This window comes from Maylandia zebra, linkage group LG1, assembly GCF_041146795.1.
Source record: "Maylandia zebra isolate NMK-2024a linkage group LG1, Mzebra_GT3a, whole genome shotgun sequence".
In the NCBI taxonomy this organism is placed as follows: domain Eukaryota; kingdom Metazoa; phylum Chordata; class Actinopteri; order Cichliformes; family Cichlidae; genus Maylandia; species Maylandia zebra.
In genome coordinates this window covers 43,895,377-43,910,869 of record NC_135167.1, presented here as the reverse complement: position 1 = coordinate 43,910,869, position 15,493 = coordinate 43,895,377, and the positions used below count along the sequence as shown (strand labels likewise).

Here is a 15,493-nt window from a genome sequence, read left to right as displayed (position 1 = left end):
AAAAGATGCAAAGGTGTGACCTTTGTGACTAAGCACACATAAAGCTGGGCATACCCTGGATATATACTGATATACTGTTAAGAGGATGGATGGATGGCACTGTAAGATTTCACAAAAAAGTGTACCTGTAGGTATTACTGATCACCTGACTGCTCAGGGTTAGATGACATGAGTGTACTGTGAAACCTCTGTGCATTGCAATGTCAGATGTCAGGAATACCTTTAACAGTGTGATTTGTTTTTGGTTGCTAAGTGTCAGGGAAAGCATATGATGCCTGTCATTCATTGTGTGTCTCGCAGCCTCCTCTTCCTGAAGGTGAAAGCCCACAATCACAGAGAGACGTTTGCCTTCTGCTCTGTGAAGGGTTGTGAGAGGGTGAAGATCACAGCAATCGTACCAAAAGGCAGTCCACCCAGCAACTGCTTGGCTAAGGCGTACCCCAAACATGCTGAGCTGCCCATTGTCGATGTTCCAATGCCCAGAAAAATTCCCACTGCCAGGCTGGTGAGCAATGAAATTAAAATGATTCCAACTCCCCACTATTTTCCTGTGGAATTGGCATTATTCATGTCATTAGAAGTATAGAAAGAATATATGTCCTGGCTAGATGGAAGATTAAAAGAAATGCTTATTTTCTTCTCTTGGTGTTAAAATCCACTCTGAAACACCGTAAAGAGAGAGGGAGAGTGGAGAGATTCAGTAGAGGTGCAATATACAGTAACCAGGTATAGTACTGTGACAATCATACCACTTGATCCCTGGTATAATTCTCAAACACGCACCTTAAAGCACATAACTCGTAAGCTGGAGAGAAAATGACATATCACAAATTTAGAAGATCATCATTTAGCCTGGAGAAATAGTTTCCTGCTTTATAAGAAAGCTAGAACATCTTACTATTCATCACTGATTGAAGAAAAGGTTTCTCTCTTCCTCCAAACCATCAGCGTGTCTGTCAGACCCCATTCCTACAAGACTGCTCAAAGAAGTCCTGCCATTAATTAATGCTTCAATCTTAAATATGATCAACCTAAGAGTAGTTGTCAAACAGCTAACAGATCATCTGCAGAGGCTTATTTGAAGAGTTTCAGTCAGTCAGAGCTCATCACAGCACAGAAACAGCTTTAGTGAAGGTTACAAATGATCTTCTTATGGCCTCTGACAGTGGACTCATCTCTGTGCTTGTCCTGCTAGACCTCAGTGCAGCGTTCGATACTGTCGACCATAATATCCTATTAGAGCGATTAGAACATGCTGTAGGTATTACAGGTACTGCACTGCAGTGGTTTGTATCATATCTATCTAATAGACTCCAGTTTGTGCATGTAAATGGAGAGTCCTCTTCACACACTGAGGTTAATTATGGAGTTCCACAGGGTTCAGTGCTAGGACGACATAAAAAGTAATATAAAACTGAGGTTATTGTACTCGGTCCTAAAAATCTCATTAATATGTTATCAGTAATCAGGCCCCATCTTATCTTAATGACCTTGTAGTACCATATCACCCTATTAGAGCACTTCGCTCTCGCTCTGCAGGCCTACTTGTTGTTCCTAGAGTATTTAAAAGTAGAATGGGAGGCAGAGCCTTCAGTTTTCAGGCCCCTCTTCTGTGGAACCAGCTTCCAGTTTGGATTCAGGAGACAGACACTATCTCTACTTTCAAGATCAGGCTTCAAACTTTCCTTTTTGCTAAAGCATATAGTTAGGGCTGGACCAGGTGACCCTGAATCCTCCCTTAGTTATGCTGCAATAGACGTAGGCTGCCGGGGATTCCCATGATGCATTGGGTGTTTCTTCTTCAGTTACCTTTCTCACTCACTATGTGTGAATAGACCTCTCTGCACTGAATCATACGTACAGCATGTCTTTATCCTGTCTTCCTTCTCTCACCCCAACCGGTCACAGCAGATGGCCCCGCCCCTCCCTGAGCCTGGTTGGCGCTGTATAAATAAAATTTAATTTTATTTTATTGACCACCTGCCTAATATTGTCTTGGTCCCCCTTTTGCTTCCAATGTAACAGATCCTGTAAGTCCTGTGAGTTGCGAGGTTGAGCCTTGATGGATCAGACTCTAGCATATCCCACAGATGCCTGATTTGACTGAGATTTGGGGAATATGGAGGTCAAACCCTCAAATGCATTGTTGTGCTCCTCAAACCATTGCTCTGTGGCTGGGTGAATGATCCTGCCTAAAGACACCACAGCCATCAGGGAGCACCATTTCCATGAAAGGGTGTACATGGTCTGCAACAAGACTTAGACAGGTGGAACGTGTCAAAGTAACATCCAGATTGATGAATTACCCGAAGTTTTGCAGCAGAACATTGTCTAAAGCGTCACACTGCTAGCTCGTCTTTTTCCCATGGTGCATCCAGTCAGGTGTTCCCCAGGAAATGACGCGCAGTATCAAATTTATACAATATCAAATATTGCCTACATAAATTCCAACCCTGGCCATCCACGTGATGTAAAAGAAAATGTGACTCATCATATTAGCCTACCTTCTTCCATTGCTCCAATTCTGACGCTCATGTGTCCATTGCTGGTGTTTTCAGTGGTGCACAGAGGTCAGCATGAGCATCCTGACTGGTCTGCAGCCACATGTGCAACACACTGTGATACGCTGTGTATTCTGACATCTTTCTGTCAGAACCAGAATCAACTTTTTTCAGCAATTTGACTGATAGTATCTCATCTGTTGAGTCAGACCACAAGGGCCAGTCTTCACTGCCCACGAGCATCAGTGAGCCTTGGCCATCAATGATCTTTGGACTACTTGAACACTGCATACACAGCTTGAGTTGTCTCAAGCCGCTTCATAATGTAAGGTAAAGACGTACAGTATAACAGAGAGATTTAGTTGTCCACTCTGAAAAAGGACTCTTTTAACAGGAAATGGCAGAATCAGGCTCAGCAAGCGACAGCCATCTACTGCTGCTGGGTTTGAGGCAAGAAAATACAAACAAACAACAAGCGGGACAAAAAACGAACTACAGAACAAATACATGAGTGAAAAGAGAGGCATGCAGACAAATACACACCAACTTCATCTAGATTTGGACATATTACACAGTTTGTACATTATTGGTGGAAATCCAGAGGATTTGCTGCTGTCTGACACATATTTCTTCACTTATATTAGTTTCATAGTGAGCGTATTGATATTGTTTGTTTTTCAGAAGCAGACCATCTACTCATGTTTTTGCTGCTTGCTGTGTGATTGATATTTTAAATTCTGTGGTTGTATTTCAAAGATATATATTCCAAGCACCATCTGATACATACTGTTTTCCTCTTATTTTCCCTGCCGCTGGTTTCCCCTGAACAGTCATTCACGATGTCATATTTTCCCCATGTTAAATGTGTTTTTGCTGCTGTGAATATACTATCATCACTGTTTCTTTGTGGACTTGCTCCTAGCACTCCTCAGAGCACTTCCTGGAGATCAAACTGGAGTCCTACAACACCCGCCACTTCCACATCAAGAAGGACGTTGCCTTTACTGAGGTAACCTCTCTCTCAGACACACCTGAAGAATGGCTCTAATGATCTAGTTACCGAGAGTTTGATTGAACCTGTATCTACTTTTGTTAAACCTCATCACTCAGAATGTTTTTATTTAAAGATACAAATAAGGACAACAAACATCTTCTGAGCTTTTGTGTGGAAAGTTCCAGCAGTGTTGCTGACTTGAAGTGCCGCATGTAGTGAGTCAGACTGCAGGTCAAGGAGTTCAAGCCGAACATCACTGGATTATTTATCTACACTGCAAGTAAAGGGAGATTAAACCATGTGCTTTTCACTTCGAATGTTTGAAGGCAAATCACCTTGAAACTCATCTTGCAGGGAGTGGATGAGCAGGAGCTGAGACGATCAGCTGATGAGACAGCGTGAGAAAGTTGCTCTCTTTCTCATGAAAGCCTTCAGGCTGTATGTTTCATGTGCAAATAGGCCCTTGCATTGCAGTTTGGTTTTAAGTTCATTTGTTAGTACAGCAAGCACGATCAGCCTCCCGTTCTGCACCTGAGAGCTTCGTCTGGAGTGTCTTTCTTTTCACAAAACTCTTGAACTCCTGCGCTCAGGTCCCAGACTCTTTTCAGTACTCTGCCTCAGCCACCTGACAGCTGTGTGCTAGACTGTCACCGTGTTCAGCCTCATGCTCCTCCAAAGTGCAACAAACTGAGATTCAGAGCACATGGCCTGATGAAGTAACTAATTAAATTCATATCTAATTGAAGTAGAATTACACACAGACAGAGTGAAGAAGATGTGGGTCCACATCAGGTGATTAGGCGTTAATAATGTGATTGGATGTCCCTGTGTGTGGTTAGATGTCAGAAGATGTGACATCCAGTGTGAGAGTGGGCAGAAAGGGTGAGCAGGTACAAAAGGATATGAGCTTTTTCCCTTTTGTCTTCTGTGAGATGAGCAGTTCTAAAGGTTGGATCTAAAGTGTTCACGGCTGTACAAAAGAGTGAACGCTTTCCTGCAAGCCCAGCTGCACACGAGCTTAGACAAAGTCAAGTATTTATTTATTGTCATTGTCAAAGAACAATGAAATTGCGTTTGGGGCTTCCGTGCAACCCGTAAAAAAAAAAAAACCCTTAAAACCCAAGTGTAAATATTTAACCCAGTGTGACTTCAGTGCAATGAGACAATCCTTAGCAACAACATGAGAACAAGACAGGTAATGTTCATAGGACATTCAGACAAAGACCTGAGAAACATGACAAAATGCAACAATGCAACCCGTTCAATATTATTGTACTGTGAGATATGATGGTTGTCTATTTAAGAAAGGGGGGGGGGAAGAGAATAAAGATATAAAAGATATAATGCACCAATGCAAACCAGTTCAGTGCTATCAAGAAGTTGGATATGGTTATTGTCCGTGAGAAATCAATCAAATCAAACCCATTTTGATTTCCACCTGGCTTCTTCAGGTACATATTACCACTTCATTTAAAGCTGCAGATGGTAATCCTTTGCTAAACTATGTAAGGTTGGCTTTCAAAGGTGGGCAAACCTTCCTCTATCACTTCTTGGTAGGAAATGAATAATCTACCCATATTTCTCTGTGGTTTTCAGTGCATCCCTGTGTTTTTACCTAAATCCTTTTTCAAATCTGTGAATCGAATGATTTCATCATTTATTTGGGCAAACAAAACCCCCAGGATTAGTATGACCTCACTACAACAGGGTAGGCTCAGTGGTGGTCTCGCTCTTCAAAAGTTTACTTACTGGCTGAATGATCTTCAGGCTACTTGGTGTTGCCCTGAGGCTTAATCGTGTCTCTCTACCTCACCTTCTTACACCTTCAGCACTATTATTTTCATCCCTCCCTGTTTCCCTGTTACAGTTTACAGACAACCCTGTTCTAATTGCCTCTCTAAAAATATGGTATTAATTCTGGCATCACTTCAGTTCAGCCTCTGCTCTGGCCCCAATCTGTAACAACCACCTCCTCCCCCCTCCCTGGTGGACTCGTCCTTCTGTAAATGGGCAAGAAACGGTATTAAATGGTTTTTTAAAGAGAACACTTTCCTCAGCTTTAGTGACCTGACTTCTTTGTACGATTTGCCCTCGTGTCAGTTGTTCCGCTATTTTCAAAGACATGTGCATCTTCTATCTGGCCCGAGTTTCCAAGTCATGCCCCCAATCATTGGTAGGAAGACTTATTTGAGCTAAAGCCTCACCATAAGGCTCTTATATCACAAATATATACTTTCATTACGGCATCGGGCAATTATTCAACCCAAAAAATTGCTTCCAGTTGGGAACAGGATTTGGGTCTTAAGTTTGTGGAAGATTACTGGGACAAAGTCACTGACATAATTCATACCTCATCCTCGTGTGCAAGACTCTCCCTTATTCAGTTTACGACGGTATACAGATTACACTTCTCAAGATGTAGACTAGATCTAAAATATATCCCGGTATTCCTGACCTGTGCAACAGATGCAACACCTCCCCCTGTGGTTTAACTCGTTTTTACCTGCCCAACACTTTAGTTATACTGCACTTTTTATTTTAAAGTGCTCTCTCATGTTTCTGAAGATTCCACCCTAAACCTTCATCGTTAGCAGCTGGATGTCATCGCTTTCCCTTTATTGCTGGCACGGCGTGGAATTTTGCTGTCTTGGAAAACTCCTCACCCTCCTGCTCGATCACGTTGGCTGGAACATGTTATGTTCTGATATGTCAAATTACATGTAAAAAGTCTATAAATAAAGAGGGAAACAAATGTTCACAGCTGCTTTCCAGCAGGGACGCCAGAGGAATCATTTATTTACGTTTCTGTAAAAAAGCAGCATAGATTGTGCAACTCCGCTCTGTAAGAGTTTTATTTCCTTTTACTTATTCTGATAGGCTGTACAACTCTGGTGCTCTGTGATGTCACATCCTTAAAGTGATCATTTGAATACAGTCACCTCAATGTGTTTTATATTGTAAGGTAAACCATACAGTAGAAACCCCAACAATCAGCCCCCTCATGGGGGAGCAGATCCAGGCTCAGGGAGGGACAGTCATGTTCTGCGATAGTTTGGGGGTTCGGGGGAAAAAGAGCAGAGAGACAAAGAGAGACACATATTAAAGACTAATAATGTAATGTACGGAGCGGTATATGCTTATGGAGTCAAAAGAGAAAGGTGAAAAAGAAATTATTGGCTTAACACATCTCGGAGCTGCAGTGTGATTGGCTGCCTCTGTTGTGACAGGTAAATGGCAAGACGTTGCACCAACCTGAAGATGGAGTGCACCTGACAGTAATTGATGGGCATGATGGGAAGGTGGTGGACACGAAAGGCTTCAGGAATTCCATCCTCCAGGGAATTCCTGCAGAGATAGACAACTACATCAGTGGACTGAGAGACAAGTAAGAAACTCTCTCCACCTACACTGACAAACACCCTGAGGTACATTGCTGTTTCATGTTCTGATAGACTGTGTCCTTTGGGGACATAAAAGGACCTCCAAAAATTGATTTACATTGACATTGTGTGTTAAACTCATCTAAATGCTTTTCAGATCAAAAAATGTATTTTGCTGCATTAAAATATCAATCAATGTGTCTCTCCCTCTTTCACTAGTTCAATTGTCCTCATGACATCCAAGGGTCGCCTGGTTACCAGAGGATCCTGGACCAAAGTCCTGGGGAAACTTGGCGCAGAGAAAAGCGTCCGTTTGAAAGGTAGCTGTTATGTGCTTATTCTATTATCTTGTCTTTTTACTCTGTAAAGGCTGATGGAGTATTGCCATCACCCTGCTGAGTGGGCGGGTGGTGTGGACACCCAATAACTTGAGAACGAGCCAACGTAGGAGTTTCAAATTGATACTGAAAGTGCCTCGACTATCTCAGTGACCTTGACATCAAGGTCAGAGTAAGTGTTCCAAAAGTCTCGTGAATGTGATAACTTGATATGTAGGATTTTGAATGTGATACTGTAGGTGGGTCTGCTCAGAGGCTGAGGGGTAGCACTGGTTTCTCCTGCCAACTTTTAAAATTGGTAAAAATTTTATTTATATATACCAGGGGTAGGCAACTCCAGACCTCGAGGGCCGGTGTCCTGCAGGCTTTAGATGTGTCCTTGATCCAACACAGCTGATTCAAATGGCTAAATGACCTCAACATGTCTTGAAGTTGATAATGAACTAATCATTTGATTCAGGTGTGAGATCTAAAACCTGCAGGACACCAGCCCTCGAGACCTGGAGTTGCCTACCCCTGGTATAGACTGTTCTTTCTTGGAGCATGGCTGCCTAATCGATCTTATCTATCGTTAATGCCACAAATAAAAATAACAGGATGGAAAACTTCTATTACATGGCATGAGTAGTTAATTGTTTCCTTACCCATCAGGCACAGTAACTTTTAATCAACTAGTCTCTCTAATATTGACTAATGTTCATGGCTGCATAGAGAAAACTCTGCTATTCAAAAACAAAAAGATCACATCGGGCCAAAAAGGCTTCTTTGTTTACAGATGGGCAGTGTTGGTCAAGTTACTTGAAAAAAGTAATCAGTACTTCCCCCAAAAGTAATCCCGTTACTTTACTGATTACTTATTTTCAAAAGTAATTAATTACTTAGTTACTTAGTTACTTTTTAAAAACACGATTTACAACCTGAATAGGAGATAAAGCATGTAGCTTGTCATTGTCAGTGTGTGAATGGGTGAATGTAGTGTGAAGCGCTTTGGGGTCCTTAGGGACTAGAAAAGCGCTATACAAATGCAGGCCATTTACCATTTACCATAAAGTGATAGATCTCTCAGCCCAATTCTACTTTTTCTGCATAATCCATCATACAAAATGTCATCAAATGGAAAAGTCTCTTTTTAAAACTTGTTTTATTAGTTTTAATCTTTTAACTTTATGCATCAAGCAAACATTTAATTATATGCAACATTCTCTGAGTTGAATAAATTAGTTTAACATTTAAACCTATTTTCTGCACATTCCAGCACATAAAATAAAATATTTTGTGTGTTTACACTCAGTCTTTCAAATAGATGCAAGTAAAACACAGCAGAAAATAAATAAAGTCAAAGACTCAGCGGTCCTGTTGCTCTATTTTCACCTGTAAAGCAGGAGTGGGGTAGGCGGAGGTTTACCCTGGTGCAGGTGTGCCGCGGTCAGTGGAAGAATCCGTGAGTTTCTCTGTGAGTTTCCCATTACGTCGTAGCTACTCGGTGCTTGCTGGAAGTTTAGGGGTTTTTTCGCTGTAAAAAGAAGTTTTCTTCCCACGCACAGCGGACACTAATGTTTTTGTCACTTTTTATGGAATCAAACTCAAAGTAAGGTCAGTACTTCCACGCTTTAAACGCTGCACGCTCATACTCTCTCCCGCACTCGATATGTGATCCATTGTTGATCTGCACACAGCTGTTGTCACCAACGTCGCACTCGCTTACGTCACTGTCGTGAGACATTCTCGCAAAAAATCACGGTTTTAGTAACGCAGTAACGCAGCGTTCCTACGGGAAAGTAACGGTAATCTAATTACCGTTTTTGCAATAGTAATCCCTTACTTTACTCGTTACTCGAAAAAAGTAATCAGATTACAATAACGCGTTACTTGTAACGCGTTACTGCCCATCTCTGCAGATGAGACCAACATAGAACTTCTTTGTTTGAATGAGACGTCTTCTTTAGAGAAAACACTTCAATTTAGCATCAGAACTCTTTGTGAAACATGGAAGTGGGAGTGTAAGAATTTTACCGGATCCACTGCATCCAATCCAGGACAGCACTCCATCACAGACTTAACAGTGAATACTGAATTATGCCAGAAGTTGTTCTATCAAAGAAGCATAAAATCTGTCCTTTTCAATGAAGGAGAGCATGAAGTGAGCAGTTGTAGGGCAAATGTATAAGCACCTGCTACAAGTTTAACTTTTTCTTTGAGGAATGAGGAAATACTACTGATTTTAAAAAAATACTCTAGATGGTTAAGTTAATGAAAGCAGAAAGTGTAAAACTATAGGAATTGTTAGAAACAGTAATCAGCTTTAGGACATCCTGTGGAATCCCACTTGTACTCCACTTATGTCTCTTTTATTGGTGTCATCTGGCTTTTCTGCAGATAAGCTGGCATTTGTGGGCTTTAAGGGCTCCTTCCACCCTGACTGGGTCTATCTGGAGGCGGACAGCGAACAAGCCAAGATCCATCAAGTTTTGCCCGTCCCTGTGATCCACAAGATGAAGCTATGAGTGGCAGTCAGAGTGGGGAGGATCAGCCAAGTGACCATTTGGGCCTGGATACTGAAACACAACACCCCCACAAAATCAAATCAAATCAAATCAAATCAAATCAAATCAAATCACTTTTATTGTCACGTCACATGTGCAGGTACATGTGAGTGAAATTCTTGTGTGCGAGCTTCACAAGGAACAGAGTTGTGCAAAATACAATAACGTAAAACAAGCAAAATATAAGAATGGCTAAATCTGAAACTAACAAATATATGTACAATATATATAAATGCATACAGTATATGCATTTCTGGATGTGTATACTAAATATGTTTTTCTGCGTGTGTGTGTGTGTGTGTGTGTGTGTGTGTATGTGTGTGTGTGTGTGTGTGTGTGTGTGTGTGTGTGTATGTGTGTGTGTGTGTGTGTGTGTATGTGTGTGTGTGTGTGTGTGTGTGTGTGTGTATGTGTGTGTGTGTGTGTGTGTGTGTGTGTACACATATTTTACAAATTAAATAGAGTAAACAATAAAATAAAATATATAAAATAAAATATACAGAGTTGAATATGTGCAAAACAGTGGCATTTATATACAGTGTGGAGTGCATAATGTTGAAGTTCCAGTAGTGAAGCTGAGGTGTCTATGACGTGTTCAGCAGTCTGATGGCCTGGTGGAAGAAGCTGTCTCTCAGTCTGCTGGTACGGGACCGGATGCTGCAGAACCTCCTTCCTGATGGAAGCAGTCTGAACAGTTTATGGCTGGGGTGACTGGAGTCCTTGATGATCCTCCCCGCTTTCCTCAGGCAGCGCTTCCTGTAGATGTCTTGGAGGGAGGGAAGCTCACCTCCAATTATCCGTTCAGAGCACCGCACTACTCGCTGGAGAGCTTTGCAGTTGTAGGCGGTGCTGTTGCCGTACCAGGTGGTGATGCATCCAGTGAGGATGCTCTCAATGGCACAGTGATAGAAGGTCCTGAGGATGCGGGGGCTCATGCCGAATCTTTTCAGTCTCCTGAGAAAGAAGAGGCGCTGCTGCGCCTTCTTCACTGTTTTGTTTGTGTGTACTGACCACGTAAGATCCTCAGCCAGATGTACACCAAGGAACCGGAAGCTGCTCACTCTCTCCACAGCAGCGCCGTTGATGGTGATGGGGGTGTGTACTTCTCTGCACCTCCGGAAGTCCACTATCAACTCCTTAATATGAATGCACAGTCACACACACATGCACACTACAGTCAGTTGCTCCGAGCCACTGATCCAGGATCATGTGGTGCTTATTCTGTGTTTGGTTATGAGAAAGGATGATGTGAAAGTATGTAAAAGGTGGAGGCACCCCTCACAGAGCTAGCACTGCCTGGGATGAACTGTCAGGTGATAACACCCTCTCTGGCAGCCATGTTAGCGGTCAGCTCATGGCAGCAGTAGCTCAGAACAGCCAATGGTGTCTATGCAAGTGTCTCTAGAAAAATATTAATAGGTGATGATAGATGATGATGGTCACTGTTGAATCTTTTTTTCTGACAGAACACTGCCAACAACATTGATTTGTTTACATAATGCTAGCTTGCTGGCTAAAGTCACCATTGGATTTTGCAAACCTGGTAGATGTTAAGAGAGCAACTGCAGTTAACCTCTAACATTCACGCCTTTTTTAGGATGTTTTTTTCTGTACAAGAGGAAAAGCTTGTAACAGAGGCATTGTGAGGCCAAAATGCATCTATAAGATTTGATTGGGACAGCAACAGCTAACCATTTCTGAAAACGTGCTTGTTCCATACGGCTAAAGCACAACCAGACTCCAACTTTAATCCTGAACAGGTTTTTGGCACTTACCAATTTTAGGACTAACAATCAGTGTTTTGACACGTTTGTTCCCAGCAGCTGGGATTGGCTCCCTTTACTAAAGGTCATCAGGTCTCTGACACAACCAAAAATCTTAATTAAATCTTTCACAGATTTGAGCTTTAGCACAGAAATCAGTCTTCAACCTGTAGTGAAAAAAAAACTGTCTTATTATTTGCACTTGATATTGAAATGTTTGTTTTAAAAACAGCACAAATTGTAGATCGCTGCTAAAACTAGCCACACCTGTGAGCGTTATTTGGGGATTGTGCTCATGTACCTCATCACCCAGCTAAAATCTTTAAATCTGACCCATATGGGTCATCCAAAGAGTACAGAAAGTAAATGAAAACACGCACTTGAAGGTGGAAGTCATTGATAAGTGTAAAATGGGAAACTTTGACTCATCATTAGGTCAGTCTCTTCTTGAAGGCTTTGTCTTGACCTGTTTGTACACTGAAAAAAACATTAATTGTATAGTGATGAGGACTTTTTTTGCAGCTGTTGAAATGAAAGTTAGAGCTCTGTCCCCAGATGGGCTTTAAAATAACTGCATGACGAAGACAGCTGTGAGCTGCTACAGTTGCAGTTCTAGGAGTCGTTTGGAACACAAAAACTAAGAACAAGTTCTTCTTTCACCAAATGATTGTTTCCCATTTCAAAGACAGGATGACACAGGATACTAGTTTAAATCCCAACAGCAGCCACACTGACAGCACATTGTCATCAGACTAACAGACAAGCCAGTTTTTGATCTGCACATTTGGTGTAGCAGCTGAACAGCATGTTCCCTCCGAGGTTCATGACTGCTTGCAAAATAACTGGAACTCATTTCATACTTGTTTGCATGTGTCACTGGGACAGTTAATGGTTGGATAAGGAGAGCAGTATAAAATTAACTGGTTACAAAGTTTTTCACAGAGCACTGAGACAGCACTCTGACATATACAGGGAGTGCAGAATTATTAGGCAAATGAGTATTTTGTCCACATCCTCCTCTTCATGCATGTTGTCTTACTCCAAGCTGTATAGGCTCGAAAGCCTACTACCAATTAAGCATATTAGGTGATGTGCATCTCTGTAATGAGAAGGGGTGTGGTCTAATGACATAAACACCCTATATCAGGTGTGCATAATTATTAGGCAACGTCCTTTCCTTTGGCAAAATGGGTCAAAAGAAGGACTTGACAGGCTCAGAAAAGTCAAAAATAGGGAGATATCTTGCAGAGGGATGCAGCAGTCTCAAAATTGCAAAGCTTCTGAAGCGTGATCATCGAACAATCAAGCGTTTCATTCAAAATAGTCAACAGGGTCGCAAGAAGCGTGTGGAAAAACCAAGGCGCAAAATAACTGCCCATGAACTGAGAAAAGTCAAGCGTGCAGCTGCCAAGATGCCACTTGCCACCAGTTTGGCCATATTTCAGAGCTGCAACATCACTGGAGTGCCCAAAAGCACAAGGTGTGCAATACTCAGAGACATGGCCAAGGTAAGAAAGGCTGAAAGACGACCACCACTGAACAAGACACACAAGCTGAAACGTCAAGACTGGGCCAAGAAATATCTCAAGACTGGTTTTTCTAAGGTTTTATGGACTGATGAAATGAGAGTGAGTCTTGATGGGCCAGATGGATGGGCCCGTGGCTGGATTGGTAAAGGGCAGAGAGCTCCAGTCCCACTCAGACGCCAGCAAGGTGGAGGTGGAGTACTGGTTTGGGCTGGTATCATCAAAGATGAGCTTGTGGGGCCTTTTCGGGTTGAGGATGGAGTCAAGCTCAACTCCCAGTCCTACTGCCAGTTTCTGCAAGACACCTTCTTCAAGCAGTGGTACAGGAAGAAGTCTGCATCCTTCAAGAAAAACATGATTTTCATGCAGGACAATGCTCCATCACACGCGTCCAAGTACTCCACAGCGTGGCTGGCAAGAAAGGGTATAAAAGAAGAAAAACTAATGACATGGCCTCCTTGTTCACCTGATCTGAACCCCATTGAGAACCTGTGGTCCATCATCAAATGTGAGATTTACAAGGAGGGAAAACAGTACACCTCTCTGAACAGTGTCTGGGAGGCTGTGGTTGCTGCTGCACGCAATGTTGATGGTGAACAGATCAAAACACTGACAGAATCCATGGATGGCAGGCTTTTGAGTGTCCTTGCAAAGAAAGGTGGCTATATTGGTCGCTGATTTGTTTTTGTTTTGTTTTTGAATGTCAGAAATGTATATTTGTGAATGTGGAGATGTTATATTGGTGTCACTGGTAAAAATAAATCATTGAAATGGGTATATATTTGTTTTTTGTTAAGTTGCCTAATAATTATGCACAGTAATAGTCACCTGCACACACAGATATCCCCCTAAAATAGCTCAAACTAAAAACAAACTAAAAACTACTTCCAAAAACATTCAGCTTTGATATTAATGAGTGTTTTGGGTTCATTGAGAACATGGTTGTTGTTCTATAATAAAATTATTCCTCAGAAATACAACTTGCCTAATAATTACGCACTCCCTGTATATGGGCCGATATGGAAGTCTGTAATTGAGCTATACATAAATCTGAATGAATTGCATCTATTTTGTGTTATCAGGTGAGGTGCCATTCAGATTAAGCTGATGCTTTTCAGTTAGATCATTTCTTAATATATGCACATGGCAACTAAAGCCAGATTACAAACAACACAACTGTCCTTCTATTAACAGGACAGGAGGTACTTGGATACAGTCCGGTACTTTGTAGCCTGGTTGATATGTGTACATTATGAACTGCTGGACAATTCTCCAGCAGACCTTCATGTCAGCCACGGTTACTAGGCAGTTTCTGGAGCAAATACTAAGTTTCAGTTGTCTTTTCAAGCACATGTGTGATGCATGTGCATAATTAATCATCCTGTGATGTGTAACAGTTAAGTGAGTCTAATGTTCTGCTCCGTTTAAACAACAGAAGAGAAGAAACAAAAACATTCCTGGTTTGCATCCCAGCTGGTGGTTAACTTGCTTTGTTGCATTCCGAGCACTCGCTCACTTGATATTGTGATGTAGTCTTCTGCTGATGGTTTGGGTTCTTTTGTTTTCGTCAGTGTTTGCGATCCATCTGCCTGTCAGTTGGAATGAACCAGCAAGAAGCCCATAAAGATATAAAAGATGAAATTGAGCAGTCCACTGAATGTTTAATCAGGTTGTTTTTAAATGTGTCGCTCCCCCCTCTTCAAAATGATTCCAATGTGACCAGAAAAAACGATTCTTCTCCCTTTACCGAAATAGCTGGTCTTTTTTCGGAGGTTGTAGCAGTAATTTAGCGTTTTGTATGCGTGTATGTGTTTTTAAAGATCCACAGGTTGCTAAGAGATATATTTTATACTTATTTATTGTACAGACACTCTTGATGTAAATCTACGAGGGACTTGTTTTGAGTTGTAATGTTATTACTGTCCTGTATGTATACTGGATGTAGGAAACAAAAACCATCATAGGTCCACTTATTGCATACATGCCTATGACTCCTGGTATAGTTGCCTTGTTTTAACTGTATACCAAATGGATGTGTTGTATAAGTGGCTAAGGTGATGAAACTCCATGACTCTGAATTTCTTTGAGGATTTTTGCACATAAATAAAGACAGTTTGTCTGCACATCTCTGTGTCCCTGATTAAACCAACACAGTGGACCCCAGCGTGACTAGCAACCACAGCAGTGGACGTTAACTGGGATACAATACTGGGATGAACAAAATATAATTTTACTGCTTAAAAAACACAAAATCAGAGTGACTGCACATTTTAAGATCAAGACCACAATAATTCTACTGAAGAGTAATATGTAATAGCTGAGTTGCAGCTGCACCATCCATGTGACATCCCTACACTTCTGCTAATTTTAGCCTGTTTTGTGAATAAAGTCTGTACAGATATGTACACAACCTGCCTCTCACCCAGTGACAGCTTGATGCCTTTTAGG

The 15,493-nt window shown here is 41.7% G+C and overlaps 1 protein-coding gene across 3 annotated transcripts in view; it reads left to right on the top strand.

The window, feature by feature from the left end:
• cemip (cell migration inducing hyaluronidase 1) overlaps positions 1–15,168 on the top strand; it is a 147,149-nt gene extending 131,981 nt beyond the window's left edge. For all 3 annotated transcript variants that reach the window (XM_014411347.3, XM_014411348.3, XM_014411349.3), the window contains exons 25-29: positions 301–505; positions 3,424–3,510; positions 6,723–6,880; positions 7,095–7,195; positions 9,590–15,168. In XM_014411347.3, coding sequence (XP_014266833.3) covers positions 301–505; positions 3,424–3,510; positions 6,723–6,880; positions 7,095–7,195; positions 9,590–9,717 — 679 coding nt within the window. In that variant the 3' untranslated portion in view covers positions 9,718–15,168. The remainder of the gene's footprint in view (positions 1–300; positions 506–3,423; positions 3,511–6,722; positions 6,881–7,094; positions 7,196–9,589) is intronic.
• Positions 15,169–15,493: the final 325 nt, after the last annotated feature.